At 61.4% G+C, this 16646-nt stretch overlaps 1 protein-coding gene across 1 annotated transcript; it reads left to right on the forward strand.

Moving 5' to 3' along the window:
• Positions 1–475: 475 nt before the first annotated feature.
• On the forward strand, positions 476–16180 carry LOC135893281 (cytochrome P450 2C5-like). The gene is made up of 10 exons (XM_065421081.1): positions 476–658; positions 3306–3468; positions 4247–4396; positions 5424–5584; positions 7199–7375; positions 9472–9613; positions 10403–10590; positions 11936–12077; positions 12411–12623; positions 15936–16180. Exons 1-10 carry the CDS (start codon positions 479–481, stop codon positions 16178–16180), a joined length of 1761 nt encoding a protein of 586 aa, XP_065277153.1. The 5' UTR covers positions 476–478.
• Positions 16181–16646: the final 466 nt, after the last annotated feature.

Raw genomic sequence — 16646 nt, forward strand, 5'->3', positions numbered from 1 at the left:
AATGTAGGCAATAGGAAGTCAATAAGGAGCCAACAGGAAGTCAATGGGGCCAATGGGGAGTCAATGGGGCGTCAACAGGAAGTGAACGGGACATCAATGGGATGTCGACAGGAAGTGAATCAGGAAGCCAATGGGAAGTCCACCTGGAAGTCAGTGAGACCTTGGGTTGGCTACGGGCCACAATATACCCCACAATGAGACCTCAGTCTTAGCTGGGTCCTCCAGGCACTACCGTAATACATATAATAGCAATAGTGTAATTAATACGGCTCTCGCTCTTGAGCAATGTTTCCCTACTGAATCGCTGGCAGAGCAGGAGACGCCTGCTCCAGCCAAGGCAGGAATACAAAGGGATCCAGCGGGTGAAGCCGTAACCACAGTAGTCTGGGTGAGCGGCACAGCGGTTAATTATTACCTGTCCTGCCACCGAGCAGTTTGGGCAGCTCACCTGGCCGGAGCGGCCGAGCCCCATTCCACCATGGAGCTGTCTGGAGTCCTCTCTCTGCTCCTGGGGGTCTGCGTCTCATGCCTCCTGTTGGTGGCCTCGTGGAGAAAGGCGCTGGCGAGGAGGAAGCTCCCCCCGGGTCCCACACCGCTTCCCTTTGTCGGGAACATTCTGCAGCTGGACACCAAGGCGTTAGCCAAATCAATCCTTAAGGTGAGTGACAATTACACAGGGCCAGACGTCACTTGGGAGGGAGTGGGGTCTAGCGGTTAGAGCCAGGGGCGGGGGGGGCTGGGAGTCAGGACGCCTGGGTTCTCACCACACTTGTGGGAGGGGAGTGGGGTCTGGTGGGTTAGAGCAGGGGGGCTTGGAGCCAGGACTCCTGGGTTCTCTCCCCGACTCTGGGAGGGGAATGGGGTCTAGTGGTTAGAGCAGGGGGGCTGGGAGCCAGGACTCCTGGGTTCTATCCCTGGCTCTGGGAGGGGAGTGGGGTCTGGTGGGTTAGAGCAGGGGGGGCTGGGAGCCAGGACTCCTGGGTTCTATCTCTGGCTCTGGGCGGGGAGTGGGGTCTGGTGGGTTAGAGCAGGGGGCTGGGAGCCAGGACTCCTGGGTTCTATCTCTGGCTCTGGAAAGGGAGTGGGGTCTAGTGGTTAGAGCAGGTGGGCTTGGAGCCAGGACTCCTGGGTTCTCGCCCCAGCTCTGGGAGGGGAGTGGGGTCTGGTGGTTAGAGCAGGGGGCTTGGAGCCAGGACTCCTGGGTTCTATCTCTGGCTCTGGGAGGGGAGTGGGGTCTAGTGGTTAGAGCAGGGGGCTGGGAGCCAGGACTCCTGGGTTCTATCTCTGGCTCTGGGAGGGGAGTGGGGTCTAGTGGGTTAGAGCAGGGGGCTGGGAGCCAGGACTCCTGGGTTCTATCTCTGGCTCTGGGCGGGGAGTGGCGGTCTAGAGGTTAGAGCCGAGAGTCAGAACTCCTGGGTTCCTCTCCTGGCTCTGGCAGGGTGGTGGGGTTTAGTGATCATTCCAAGTCACTTTGCCCCTCTGTTCCTCAGTTTCCCCAGCTGTCAAACTGACCAAACCACCCCCTTCCCTGAGCTCGGCAGAGCACTGTAGTCCGTTGAAGGTGGGGTACCTCGCCGCCTGGGTCTGGGGAGAGCCAGTCCACCTCACAATCTCATAGCGTCACATGCACTAATGACACACGCATATGGATAGAACAGTGACTTTCGGCCAGCCAGAGCCTTTCCCCCGATACCGCTCCCGGCCTGCTTGAGATGCAAATCACAGGTGAGGAATAATGGGGGTTACGGGCGCTCCCCCCAGGTACAGGTCACACCGGGGTTCACGTGGGACCCAGCGCAGCTCGTTGGTTCCCTCTCATCTCCGGGCCCAGGATGGACGTTTGGGATTCTTTGCAGGGGTGGTTGCTTGGCTCAAGCGGTGGAAGTTTGGGCTTTCGGACCCCGAGGTTCCCCCTTCAGCCTCCCCAGCGGTGACCTAGGTGGGGGTTTTATCGCCTGATTGTGGACTTGACCCCCCCTCCCCCATGGCCATTCAGAGATTGTCTCTTACTACACCTCCATGGGGCCTGTGACCTCTGTGATACCGTAATACACCTAATAGTGGTGACAATCCGTGCGAGGATCCGGCAGCTCTCCGTGCGACCCGTCCAATTCTCCCCACCAGGCTCCTGGAGGAAAGGAGCCGAGGCGTTTCCAGGGAATGAAGGTGAAGAATGGGCCAGCGTGGCTAACGCAGCACGAGGCGGACCGAACCCCTCCAATAAATGGCACGGGCCGGGCACTGGTTCGCGGCTGGCGCGGACACGCAGGGCCTGCCTTGGGCCCGGTAACGGCTGGAGGTTTGCTTTGCCTCTGGCAGTGCCGGGACTTCAGCCCCAGAGAGAGGCAGGCCCTGCCGCCGGGAGCTCACAGGAAGGAGCCGTAGATTCCAAGGGACCCCATCTCGTCCAGCCCCCAATATCCCAGGCCGTAGATCTGCCCACGCAGAATCCCTAGGGCAGATCTTTTAGAACAGCTGCCAGGCTCGACGTAAAGCCGCCTGGCCTGGAGAACACGCTGTGCCCGCTGGCAAAGGGTCCCCCTGGATAATTGCTTTCACGCTTCAAAATGTACATCTTATTTCCAGTCTGAATTCCAGCTTCAGCTTCCAGCCTACGGGTTGTGTCAGCCCTTCCTCGGCTCACTCGTTGTTAACTATTTGCTCCCCATGTCGGTACCGAGAGACCGGGGTTTCCTGCTCTTTGCTAGGTTTTTGAATCCTCCGCTCATTCTCGCAGCTCTTCTCCGAGCCCCTCCAACTGATCAGCGTCTTTCTCGAATGGTGGGCACCGGAACCGGACACGGGATCCCGGCCGCGGTCACACCGGGGCCAAACACAGAGGGGAAATCACCTCTCTGCTCCCACCGGAGAAGCCCCCGTGGATGTGTCCCAGGATCGCATGAGCCCTTTTGGCCCCAGCGTCGCGCGGGGAGCTCACGTTCCGCTGATTTTCTGCCCAGATCTTTCCTGCTCCCCAGGAGAGAGCTCCCCAGCCGGTCCGCACGGCCGACGATCTTGGTTCCTACATGTGAACGTTTACACTGAGCCATGTTAAAATTCAGAGTGCGCCCAGCTCCCCAGGCAATCCACATTATTCTCCCTGTGCTACAGAGGGGGAAATGGAGGCCCAGGTAGGGGACGTGACTTGCCCAACATCACAGAGTCCAGGTCTAGCCTCAGAAGCGCGTGGCTCACACCCCCACCCAGCACGCCAAGTGCCGGTTTTGGAGAGCCGGCGGCTGGCACAGCTGCTGGGGGCCCCGCGGCAGCTCCCCCCCCCCCCACTTCCTCGCTGTCTGTTTCAGTTCCGAGACACGTACGGCCCCGTGTTCACCCTGCAGCTGGGCTCGGAGCGGGCCGTGGTGCTGTGCGGCTACGCGGCGGTGAAGGAAGCCCTGGTCGACCGCGGGAAGGAGTTCGGGGGAAGGGGGAACATGGCCACAGCCGCGAGGATCACCAAAGGGTTTGGTGAGGAAAATGTTCCTTCCCGGGAGAACGTGCCCATACTAGGCTGGTGTGAATCACACGGGACAGATGGTCTAATAGCTAAAGCTGGGGGCCAGGACTCCTGGGTTCTATCCCAGCTCTGGGAGGGGAGTGGGGTCCAGTGGTTAGAGCGGGGGGCTGGGAGCCAGGACGCCTGGGTTCTGTTCCTGGCTCTGGGAGGGGAGTGGTGGTCGTGATTAGAGCAGGGGGGCTGGGAGCCAGGACTCCTCGATTCTATCCCGGCTCTGGGAGGGGAGTGGGGGCTAGTGGTTAGAGCAGGGGGGCTGGGAGCCTGGACTCCTGGGTTCTCTCCCCGGCTCTGGGAGGGGAGTGGGGGCTAGTGGTTAGATGAGGGGGAGGGGGCTAGGAATCAGAGCGTCTGGACTCTATTTTCAGCTCTGTCATTGACTCCTTGTGTGACCTTGGACAGGTCACGCCGTGCCTCAGTTTCCCCAGTCTGTAAAACTGGGGTAATGTTAGTGGCCTCTTTCCCTGGGGAGATGCGACTCTTAGCTTTCATTTTATAAGGCTCTGCTGATGCTCCTCACGCCCGACCCGCAGCACCCCTGCTATCCCAGCCCTGCCCCCTCCCAGCTCTGCCAGTGCCCCTCAGTCCCGCCCTGCAGTGTCCCCCTGGTATCCTGTTACGGATCTACTTGAGCTTGTCTCTTGGCGATCCCTTCCTGAGCATCTCCCGGTCAGCGGGGGGCACGTGGGTCTCTTTGTCCTGCTTCACCCTCCCTCCTCCCCCACCCTCCAGGAGTGATCTTCGCCAATGGGGAGCGGTGGCGGCAGCTGCGCCGGTTCTCCCTCACCACGCTGCGGAACTTCGGCATGGGGAAGCGATCCATCGAGGAGCGGATCCAGGAGGAGGCCCAGCGCCTGGTGGAGGAGCTCGGGAACACAAAGGGTAGGTGCTTCCTGTCTCACCCCCGTTCCAAGCGCCTCAGCCTGTTTGCTGCCTGTTCAGCTCTCTGCTCCGATTTCTCCCCGTGAGCCGGTGGAACTCACTGCCACAAGCTCAGAGGCTCGCGTGGCGAAGGAGACCAGCCGCCGGTCCATCAGCCAGGATTAAAGACAGCCAAGTTTAGAGCAAGGCCAAGGGAGGACGGATGGGCTCTGGCCTGGGAGTCAGAACGCCGCGGTCGGTTCCTGCCTCTGCCACAGGTTCCTGGTCTCTGCCTCTCTCTTGGCCTCATATCCCGACTATCTGCAATGCGGAAAGAACCCGTCCTTTGTCTGTTCGCACTAGGAGCTCTGTGTATCTGGGCAGTGCCCGGCCCGACGGGGCCCTGATCTCGGTTGGGGTCTGGGCAGCGCCCGGCATGATGGATCCCCATCTGTGATGGGGCCACTAGGCGCTACTGTAATACACCTAATAATAAGGATTAAGCTTTGGGCCATAAGCCAGCCGGATAGTCACCATGGGGTGGTAGAAGAAACCTCTGCAAGTTATTCCCGAATTGCCCAGCAGGGCACCTTCCACACTTCCCCCTTCCTCTAGCCCAGTGACGCTCTGATCCCCGTGGTCAGGAGTCAAATTAGCGACCACCAGAAGGGTTCGTTTCGAGCTGTCTATATTAGTCGTACAGAAATCAGTTAAGAACTTCATGCAAGTTCATCACATCCGTGCTTACGAGCATAGTAGAAGTCTCCTGACTGGTTAATAACGTCGATCGGTGACTAATTGACTCACACGTGTGTTAATGTCACGGGCTGCAAGGAGACACGTTACGGAGCCTGGGTCGGGTATCGCGGCTCTAGAGCAGCTGGCGAAGGCTGCGGGGGGGTGGGGGGGGCGGGGAAGTTTCTGGCCCTGACCCCCCAAGCTAGTCCATTGCCCGGCCCATGGGCTCCCCTGCCCTCGCCATGGTGCTGAAAGTCCCAGCAGGAATCCGCTTTCCTGGGCCCTGTGGAGCTCTCTCCCCTTCCCCCAGGCTCGCCCTTCGACCCCACCTTCCTCCTGGGCTCCGCCGTCTCCAACGTCATCTGCTCCATCGTCTTCGGCAGCCGCTTTGACTACCAGGACCAGGAGTTCCTCACTCTGCTGAGCTGCATCAACCAGAACTTCCGCCTGCTGAGCTCCCGCTGGGGCCAGGTGGGGGCGCTGCCCGGTGCCTGGGGGGGACCGAGGGAGGGAGGGACAGAGAGCTGGGGGTGTCTGGGCATGGACAGACGGATGGACAGAGAGATGGGTGGGGGTGTGTGGATGGGTGTCTGGGGGTGTCTGGGGAAGGCGGGATGGGTGGATGGATGGAGGGTTGTCTGGGGAAGACAGGATGGGTGGATGGATGGAGGGGTGTCTGGGGATGGCGGGATGGGTGGATGGATAGAGGGGTGTGTCTGGGGATGGATGGAGGTGTGTGTCTGGGGAAGGCGGGATGGGTAGATGGGTACAGGGGTGTCTGGGGAAGGTGCGATGGTTGGGGTTTGTCTGGGGATGGATACAGGTGTGTCTGGGGAAGGCGGGATGGGAGGATGGATGGAGGGGTGTGTCTGGGGAAGGCGGGATGGGTGGATGGATAGAGGGGTGTGTCTGGGGAAGGCGGGATGGGTAGATGGGTACAGGGGTGTCTGGGGAAGGTGGGATGGTTGGGGTTTGTCTGGGGATGGATGGAGGTGTGTCTGGGGAAGGCGGGATGGGTGGATGGATGGAAGGGTGTGTCTGGGGAAGGCGGGATGGGTGGATGGATGGAAGGGTGTGTCTGGGGAAGGCGGGATGGGTAGATGGCTACAGGTGTGTCTGGGGAAGGCGGGATAGGTGGATGGATGGAGGGGTGTCTGGGGATGGATGGAGGGGTGTCTGGGGATGGCGGGATGGGTGGATGGATAGAGGGGTGTATCTGGGGATGGATGGAGGTGTGTGTCTGGGGAAGGCGGGATGGGTGGATGGATGGAGGTGTGTCTGGGGAAGGCGGGATGGGTGGATGGATGGAGGGGTGTCTGGGGATGGATGGAGGGGTGTCTGGGGATGGCGGGATGGGTGGATGGATAGAGGGGTGTGTCTGGGGAAGGCGGGATGGGTAGATGGCTACAGGTGTGTCTGGGGAAGGCGGGATGGGTGGATGGATGGAGGGGTGTCTGGGGATGGATACAGGTGTGTCTGGGGATGGCGGGATGGGTGGATGGATAGAGGGGTGTGTCTGGGGATGGATGGAGGGTTGTCTGGGGATGGATGGAGGGGTGTCTGGGGATGTTGGGATGGGTGGATGGATAGAGGGGTGTATCTGGGGATGGGTGGAAGTGTGTGTCTGGGGAAGACGGGATGGGTAAATGGATGGAGGGGTGTCTGGGGAAGGCGGGATGGGTGGACGGATGGAGGGGTGTCTGGGGAAGGTGGGATGTGTGGATGGATGGAGGGGTGTCTGGGGAAGGCGGGATGGGTGGATGGATGGAGGGGTGTCTGGGGATGGATGGAGGGGTGTCTGGGGATGGCGGGATGGGTGGATGGATAGAGGGGTGTATCTGGGGATGGATGGAGGTGTGTGTCTGGGGAAGGCGGGATGGGTAGATGGCTACAGGTGTGTCTGGGGAAGGCGGGATGGATGAAGAGACGCACAGACAGATTCTCTTTGTTCTGGGCCTGAGCACGTGACCCCCCGTTTCGGTCTCCGGACAGACTGAGGTCGCAGCTGCTCCTGGCTATTTTGCTGCCCACCCCTGGGTGCTGGCCAGGTCAGGCGCTAGCTGCCCCCTTGCGGGTCTCTTGCAGCTGTACAATGCGTTCCCGACGCTCCTGGCCGCTCTCCCCGGGCGGCACAACGCCATGTTCCACAACGCGGACACCCTCAAACGCTTTGTGTCGGAGCGAGCGAAGCGGCACCAGGACTCCCTGGATCCCAGCTGTCCTGACAGCTACATCGACTGCTTCCTGCTCCAGATGGACCAGGTAATGGCGGCGACCGGGACGGCCCTGGGCGAGGGAGTTCAGTGCAACCTCGCTCCCAGCTGCCCTGAGTGACCCCTGGGAAATCCCTCTATTCCTGCGTCCCCTCCTACCCTGTGTCTGTTCTGATGGGCAGCTCTTTGGGGCAGGGACCGTCTGTGGGTCTGGGCAGCGTCTGGCACAACGGGGCCCCAATCTCAGTTGGGGTCTGGATAGCGCTTGGCGTGATGGGGCCCTGATCTCGCCTGGGGTCTGGACAGCGCCCGGCGCGAAGGGGCCCTGATCTCGGCTGGGGTCTGGGCAGCGCCCGGCGTGACGGGGCCCTGATCTCGGTTGGGGTCTGGGCGGCGCCCGGCGCAACAGGGCCCCGATCTTGGTTGGGGTCTGGGCGGCGCCCGGCGCGACGGGGCCCTGATCTCGGTTGGGGTCTGGGCGGCGCCCGGCGCGACAGGGCCCCGATCTCGGTTGGGGTCTGGGCGGCGCCCGGCGCGACGGGGCCCCGATCTCGGTTGGGGTCTGGGCGGCGCCCGGCGCGACAGGGCCCCGATCTCGGCCGGGGTCTGGGCGGCGCCCGGCGCAACAGGGCCCCGATCTCGGTTGGGGTCTGGGCGGCGCCCGGCGCGACGGGGCCCTGATCTCGGTTGGGGTCTGGGCGGCGCCCGGCGCGACGGGGCCCTGATCTCGGTTGGGGTCTGGGCGGCGCCCGGCGCGACGGGGCCCTGATCTCGGCCGGGGTCTGGGCGGCGCCCGGCGCGACGGGGCCCTGATCTCGGTTGGGGTCTGGGCGGCGCCCGGCGCGACGGGGCCCTGATCTCGGTTGGGGTCTGGGCGGCGCCCGGCGCGACGGGGCCCTGATCTCGGCCGGGGTCTGGGCGGCGCCCGGCGCGACAGGGTCCTGATCTCAGTTGGGGTCTGGGCGGCGCCCGGTGCGACGGGGCCCTGATCTCGGTTGGGGTCTGGGCAGCGCCCGGCGCGATGGGGCCCTGATCTCGGTTGGGGTCTGGGCGGCGCCCGGCGCGACGGGGCCCTGATCTCGGCTGGGGTCTGGGCGGCGCCCGGCGCGACGGGGCCCTGATCTCGGTTGGGGTCTGGGCGGCGCCCGGCGCGACAGGGCCCCGATCTCGGTTGGGGTCTGGGCGGCGCCCGGCGCGACGGGGCCCCGATCTCGGTTGGGGTCTGGGCGGCGCCCGGCGCGACAGGGCCCCGATCTCGGCCGGGGTCTGGGCGGCGCCCGGCGCAACAGGGCCCCGATCTCGGTTGGGGTCTGGGCGGCGCCCGGCGCGACGGGGCCCTGATCTTGGTTGGGGTCTGGGCGGCGCCCGGCGCGACGGGGCCCTGATCTCGGTTGGGGTCTGGGCGGCGCCCGGCGCGACGGGGCCCTGATCTCGGCCGGGGTCTGGGCGGCGCCCGGCGCGACGGGGCCCCGATCTCGGTTGGGGTCTGGGCGGTGCCCGGCGCGACGGGGCCCTGATCTCGGTTGGGGTCTGGGCGGCGCCCGGCGCGACGGGGCCCTGATCTCGGCCGGGGTCTGGGCGGCGCCCGGCGCGACAGGGTCCTGATCTCAGTTGGGGTCTGGGCGGCGCCCGGCGCGACGGGGCCCTGATCTCGGTTGGGGTCTGGGCAGCGCCCGGCGCGACGGGGCCCTGATCTCGGTTGGGGTGATGCTGTATTGTATCGTAACCCTTGGTTCCTGTCACTCCCTCTTGTTTCTGATGGAGCCTCTGTTCTTCCTTAAATCAACCGTCTTGTGTTTTATTCTAAGGGTTCCTGGGTGGCCTGTTCTCGTGTTTTAAGGGGAAGCGGTGAACGGTTGCTGCTCTAGGGGCAGAGGGGCTGGGATTTCCGTGAGACGCCGGTGTCGGGGGCTGGCTGGCTGAGTCAGGGATTGAGGGATTGTTAATCTGCCGGGCAAAGGCAGGGCTGGCGCAGCCCAGAGGAGAGGGCTTGGACGATCCCCAGGCTGGTGCTGTTTGGGGGCTCACACCTAGCCGGCACTGCAAGGTCCCCGTTGCTCGAGGCTGGCGGGGGGTCGCAGTCCTGGGTACCCCGAGAACTGTCCCAGTCTCTGTTTGGCCCTGTGCTCCTCGCCCGCCCCCCAGGAAAAGCAGAACCCCGACACTGAGTTCACCACCGAGAACTTGGTCATGACGACGCTGGAGTTGTTCTTCGCCGGGACGGAGACGGTCAGCACCACCCTGAGATACGGGATCCTGCTTCTCATGAAGTACCCCGAGATAAAAGGTAGGCCGGGGGGGGGGGTGTGTGCTAAGGTGCTGGCCTGGGACTTGGGGGCCGTGGGTTGAAGTCTTGGCCTCACTCGGTGCCTCGGTTTCCCCATCTGTGACCCCTGTGCTGGGGTAGAGGAAACCCACTGGTGTTTCTGAAAGGGCCCAGGTATGACAAGCATACGGGGCGCAGTCCCCAGCTGGTGGGATTTGGGGCTCCTGCCGTGAAGAGGGGAAATGAGACTCTCCCGTTCGGAGAGCAGGAGGGGCACAAGCGGGGCAGACCTGGGGGTCGTGGTGAGCTGAGAAGAGCCTCCGGACACCGGGCAGGCTCTAGGGGGCCTGAAAAGAACTCAGCCATCAATAACAACGTCCTTCATTCGCGGGTACGTACCGGGGTGGGGCGGGGGAGAGCAGGAGGCAGCCTTAACAAACTTGAACAGGGTGTCAGGCCCGTTTCAACGGGGTGAAAGGGCCAGGCTGTCTAGCGGCCCCACAGATTTCTGGCCCCATGGAGGCCAGTGGAGCAATGTCAGATTATACCCGCTGGGAACTTGTCCCAACGGTACCCATCCGAACCTGCAATGTTGCCTGGACAAATACAGTGCAGATGTGTTGGGTGTGTTTCTTTCTCCCTCACACCAGTTTGAATCTGGAGTCACTCCATTTGCTGGTAGCAATAGTAGGCTGTTATCTTCTATGTGACTGGGGTTTCGTCAGTGTGGGAGCTAGCGCGAGTGGAGGATCCAGACCGTCGTTCCCGCCACCCCCGCATTTGGGCTCAGTCTTGTCCCTCCCGGTGCAGAGAAAGTTCACGAGGAGATTGACCGGGTGATCGGGCGGTCCCGCTTGCCGGCCACCGAGGACCGGAGCCGCATGCCCTACACCGACGCCGTGATCCACGAGGTGCACAGATTCGCGGATGTCCTCCCCATGAGCCTCCCGCACGTCACGACCCAAGACGTCCAGTTCAGAGGATACGCGATCCCCAAGGTTGGGCTCCCGGTGCCAGGGCGAGGGTAGGGTCAAGGCGCTGGGGAACGCTGAGATCTCTCGCTCTCCCAGGACCAACCCTGCCCCCTCCAGCCCCTGGTCCATTGAAATCCATGGAAAGTCCCTCCCTGGCAGACCATTTCACCCACCGTGCGATGCACCGGATTGGCAGCCTCGTTCCCTTCACGCCATGCGCTGCATCCAGCCAGCTGCTCACTCCCCCCGAACCTCGGACACGGGGGGCGGGCACGTCAGGCATGGGGTAGGGAGGGGTATGGCCAGAGCTAAAGCAGAGCTAATTGGAATGGGGGGGGCCTGTTTTTTTTTCTCTGTGGAAAATTTTGATGAAAACAGGGAAACATTTCAATTTTGGGGCAAAAATTTGAAAACTGAAAATTTTTGGCTGAGAACTGAAACATTTCAATCCCAAAATGTTGCTGCAAAGCTTCATGGGAGATGTAGTTCAAGTGCCGCATGTCCCGTTCTCCTCTACAGGCCAGGCTTCCCGATCCGACTACACCTCCCATGGTGCACCACAGCATCCCCTCTTGGCACTGCATCATGGGAGTCCTTGGCCATGGTGCACCATGGGAGATGTAGCTCGGGTTCCTCATGCTCCCATTCTCCTTTATAAGCCGGGCTTGCTGGTCAGACTACATCTCCCATGTTGCACCACAGTGTCCCCGCTTGGACGAGGAGAGCTGCTGCATCCTGGGTGTCCCTAGCCATGGTGCATCATGGGAGATGTAGTCCAGCTGGAAAGCCTGGCCCATAGGGGAGAATGGGGACACGAAACAACCAAACTACAACTCCCACGAGGCATTGTGGCAGCATTTCTGAATCAAAATACTTCGTTTTGTTTTTGTTTTTTTTTTAACGAAAAATCTACGTTTTCTGCAGGAAACAGGCATTTTTTGTGAAAATTATGTTTAGTCAAAACCTCCGTTTTCCGTCATTTTGATGGAAAATTTGCAACCAGCCCTAATGTGACTGTAACCCACACCCACGCTGTCCCCTCCGGTGCTGACTGAGGGAGCTGCACCTTTTAGCATCCTCTGTAGGGGCTTTGTGCCTTAAGCTCCAGCGGTAACAGGTTCAATCCCCATGGCTGGCGACCCACACGATGCCCTGGCTGTCCCCAGCTGGTGTCCATCCTCTGCACAGGCTTCACTGGATGCGTGCAGAGTGACGGCTGACCGCTAAGCAAAAGGGGCTGGGCCGTGGGGTGGCAATGGTTGGAAGACGACCCTGGGTTCGGCTGGTGGCCTCCCCCCACGTCTAGGGGTAGGATGTGTTGGCTCTGGCCGCGTCCCGTCATCTCCCAGGTGCTTTTCTCTGTTCCCAGGGCACCACCGTCATCCCCTTGCTGACCTCAGTCCTCCAGGATACAAGCCAGTTCAGGAACCCGGACGACTTTGACCCTGGGCATTTCCTGGATGGGAACGGGCACTTCCAGAAGAACAGCGCCTTCATGCCGTTCTCTGCAGGTAAAAGGCGTGGATCCACATTCAGGAGTGGGGGAGGCCTAGTGGTTAGAGCAGGGGGGGATGGGAGCCTGGACTCCTGGGTTCTATCCCTAGCTCTGGGAGGGGAGTGGGGTCTAGTGGTTAGAGCCGGGGGCTGGGAGCCAGGACTCCTGGGTTCTCTCCCAGCTCTGGGAGGGGAGTGGGGCCTGGTGGTTAGAGCAGGGGGGGCTGGAGCCCAGCAGTCCCGTTTCCCTGCTCTGACTGTGCCCTGGTCTCTCTCAGAGCTGGGGCCAGTGAGTATTTACTCCTCGGGTTTCCCTCTAACCCCGCTTGCCGTCCTGTCTCCTCTCCCAGGCAAGCGGGTGTGCCTGGGCGAGAGCCTGGCTCGCATGGAGGTCTTCCTGTTCCTCACCGCCATCCTGCAGCGCTTCACCCTGCAGCCGCTCGGCGACCCGGGCGCCCTCGATGCCAGCCCCGTGGAGAGCGGGGTGGGGAACATCCCCCACCCCTACGAACTCCGGCTGCTCCCGCGCTACAGCGCACCCGCCTCAAACTCCTCCCCCCCCCGTAAAGCCGAGGACCATGGGCAGCGCGGGCACCCCTAGCTCAGGGAGGCTAGCCCCCTGCCCCTCCCTTCCACCTGAGGCCCCGCCCCTTCCACCCAAAGCCCCACCCCTTCCACCTGAGGCCCTGCCCCTTCTTCCTAAGGCCCCACCTCCCACCGCCACTTCTGCCTCCCCACTCTCGCTGGCCGGCCTGCCAGTGCAGCCCCAAACGCCAGCCAGCCCGTCGGTGCCAGAGCAGTCCAGAGGAATCTCAAGTCCTGGGCAGCCGGCCGAGGGCGAGCCCTGAGTCCGGGCCACCCAGAGGAGCTCTGAGCCCTGAGCCCTGAGCCCTGCCGAGGGCCCCGGGAAGAAACACAGGGTAGCAAACAAACCCTCGTTAAGCAAACTGCTGACTTGTGAAGAAAAGGACGAGGACGCTGAATTGGATTTTTGCAGCATAAGCGAGACGAAGGGGCGGCGTGGTGAGATTTCTCTTGGCCTGTGTCGCTAAGCGGCGATTTCGCCGCCCACGCAAACCGCTGAAAAAACACGCGCATCCGAATTCCCAGCCAGACAAAGTCAGCAAGAGGCTGCGTGAGAACTTTTTGGAGTGCGAGCTGGGCCTAGGTAGCCGCAGATTTGCAGGGCTCTCGTTATAAAGCCGTAGAGCTTTGAATCGCATCAGCTATTGGCATTAAGTAATCATTGTCTGCCCCCCCACCCACTGTGTGACCCCCCCCCCACTTATTTCCCACAACTGTGAACATTTAAATTGATACAACTCGGGGGAAACGCATCAAACCCAGCATTTTGAGCAGCTGTGAACATTTATGTTTAAAAAAATGCTTAAAAATAAACACCGATATAATCCATCATCATTCTAAAGAAATTCTGCTAAGCCGAGATCTAAGGCAGCAGAAATAGCTTTGGGGTTTGGGGGGTTGGGGAACGCGAACGGGAGAATTGGTCAATACAACCCCCGGCCGGGTTTTCGGAAGCCAGGAACACGCGCAATAGGGAATAACACGTCTCCTCGCCCACTAGCCTGAGAAAGTGACTTTGTTTAAGGTTTTGGCTGAGTCCCTCACAACCGGGCCTCGCGTGGGCTAACTGGTTCTCGGCTCCGGCTTTTGCTAACATCACAGAGGAAAAACCACCCGAAGCTAAAGCGTTAAGTCAGTTTTGCCACTGACTTACCCAAGCCCGCCTTCCCCTGGCAGCTACGGTAGTCAGCCTTTTAATCTACCTCCCCATCAATGATATCCGCCAGGTGCCAGGAGGTTGGTCCCTGGGTCAGTGATTAGACACTGAATAAACCGGACTTTGGATTGATCTGTTACCCGGTGCAGTGACATATTAACCCCGTGCGTTCTAGCCCGGCCACCCCTGCCAGCTGGATCGTAGCACCACTTGGAAGCCAGAGGGAGTAGGGCAAAGATCTGGGAGCTGGATGAAGGGGGTAACTGAGGCCAACCCAGGGGAGCGGCGTGTGAGAGGAGGGTCTGTGGAACTGCAGGAGACATGGGAACAGGCCGGAGCTTGGGGCACGGCAGCATCCCGAGTGTGTATCAGGTCTCTGGCAGAGAGGGAGAGCAGCCCCAGTTCTCAGCCATGCTCACCCCATGCCAGGTGCCCTGAGAATCTGCTCCCCACTGCAGCCGCCTCCCCGACCAGTGTGGAGCTGGCCCAAGGACCCTGCTCCCAGTGTATGTGTGTGCGGGAGAGATCGGGGGTGTACCTGGAACACACTGCGCTGTGGCTATTCCCTGTCTCCCAGGGCCCATAGGGGGGCAGAGCATGAGTTAGAGCAGCCCTGAGGCTGCTCTAGCTTCCTCCATGGCCCAAGTGGTAAACAGCACAAAGGGGATTTAAAGCACCAGCTTCCTCCCCATTCCTAGAGCTGGAATAACTGAGACCTGGGCCCTGAGGTTAGGAGCCAGAACCCCGCAGGCGGGGCCCTGGGCTGGGTGGGGACCCCCGGGGCATGTCGACACTGCAAAAGAAAGCCTTGGTGGAGGGATGGGTGTGTGGTGGGATGGATGGATGGATGGAGGGAGAGATGGATGGATGGAGGGGTGTGTGGAGGGATGGGTGCGTGGTGGGATGGAGGGAGGGAGGGATGAATGTGTGGAGGGATGGGTGTGTGGTGGGATGGAGGGATGGAGGGGTGTGTGGAGGGATGGGTATGTGGTGGGATGGATGGAGGGAGGGACGGATGGATGGATGGAGGAGTGTGTGGAGGGATGGGTGTGTGGTGGGATGGATGGAGGGAGGGACGGATGGATGGAGGGGTGTGTGGAGGGATGGGTGTGTGGTGGGATGGATGGATGGGTGCGTGGGGGGATGCATGGAGGGAGGGACGGATGGATGGAGGAGTGTGTGGAGGGATGGGTGTGTGGTGGGATGGAGGGAGGGAAGGAGGGAGGGATGGATGGAGGTGTGTGTGGGGGGATGGATGGAGGGAGGGATGGATGGATGGAGGGGTGTGTGGAGGGATGGGTGTGTGGTGGGATGGATGGAGGGAGGGACGGATGGATGGATGCGTGTGTGGTGGGATGGATGGAGGGAGGGACGGATGGATGGATGGGTGTGTGGTGGGATGGATGGATGGAGGGAGGGATGGATGGGTGCGTGGGAGGATGGATGGAGGGAGGGACGGATGGATGGAGGGGTGTGTGGAGGGATGGGTGTGTGGTGGGATGGAGGGAGGGAGGGACGGATGGGTGTGTGGTGGGATGGATGGAGGGAGGGACGGATGGATGGATGGGTGTGTGGTGGGATGGATGGATGGAGGGAGGGATGGATGGGTGCGTGGGGGGATGCATGGAGGGAGGGACGGATGGATGGAGGAGTGTGTGGAGGGATGGGTGTGTGGTGGGATGGAGGGAGGGAAGGAGGGAGGGATGGATGGAGGGGTGTGTGGAGGGATGGGTGTGTGGTGGGATGGATGGAGGGAGGGACGGATGGATGGATGGGTGTGTGGTGGGATGGATGGAGGGAGGGAGGGATGGATGGGTGCATGGGGGGATGGATGGAGGGAGGGACGGATGGATGGAGGGGTGTGTGGAGGGATGGGTGTGTGGTGGGATGGAGGGAGGGAGGGACGGATAGATGGATGGGTGTGTGGTGGGATGGATGGAGGGAGGGAGGGATGGATGGAGGTGTGCGTGGGGGGATGGATGGAGGGAGGGACGGATGGGTGCGTGGGCCTCCTTCACCGCCCCATACAAAAATTCCCTTCCCAAAAATCCCCTTCCGCCCCATACAAAAATTCCCCATCCTCACTTCCTGTCCATTGGCCCGGTCCCATTGCTCTGTCCTTCCTTTCCACTAGGGGCACCCTTTGATCCCATCTTTAACCTGAGCCGGGCCGTCTCCAACATCATCTGCTCCATTGTCTTCGGGAACCGCTTTGACTACGAGGACGAGAAATTCATCACCCTGAACAAGCTCATATTCAAGCGGTTCCGTTTCGCAGGTTTATCCTTGGCCCAGGGATGGCCGGCAGGGACCCTGATCCCCGTCCATGGCAATTTCCTCCGGACTTCCAGAACTGAACCGTCCAGTGATCAGAAATGAGCGTCAACCCAGAGCTCTGGCTAGTTACAATCCCCTTCCGCCCCATACAAAAATTCCCCATCCTCACTTCCTGTCCTAAACTGTTGCTGCTAAGCAGCTGCCGTGTTCCACCCCAGACGTGGCTGCATTTTAGTGCTGGGCAAGTAATCCCCATTTTCCCTAACCTCGGAGGCGGTGAGAATCTGCTCCCCACTGCAGCCGCCTCCCCGACCAGTGTGGAGCTGGCACAAGGACCCTGCTCCCAGTGTATGTGTGTGCGGGAGAGATCGGGGGTGTACCTGGAACACACTGCGCTGTGGCTATTCCCTGTCTCCCAGGGCCCATAGGGGGGCAGAGCATGAGTTAGAGCAGCCCTGAGGCTGCTCTAGCTTCCTCCATGGCCCAAGTGGTAAACAGCACAAAGGGGATTTAAAGCACCAGCTTCCTCCCCATTCCTAGAGCTGGAATAACTGAGACCTGGGCCCTG

Source organism: Emys orbicularis, chromosome 21 (genome assembly GCF_028017835.1).
Source record: "Emys orbicularis isolate rEmyOrb1 chromosome 21, rEmyOrb1.hap1, whole genome shotgun sequence".
Classification (NCBI taxonomy): Eukaryota; Metazoa; Chordata; order Testudines; family Emydidae; genus Emys; species Emys orbicularis.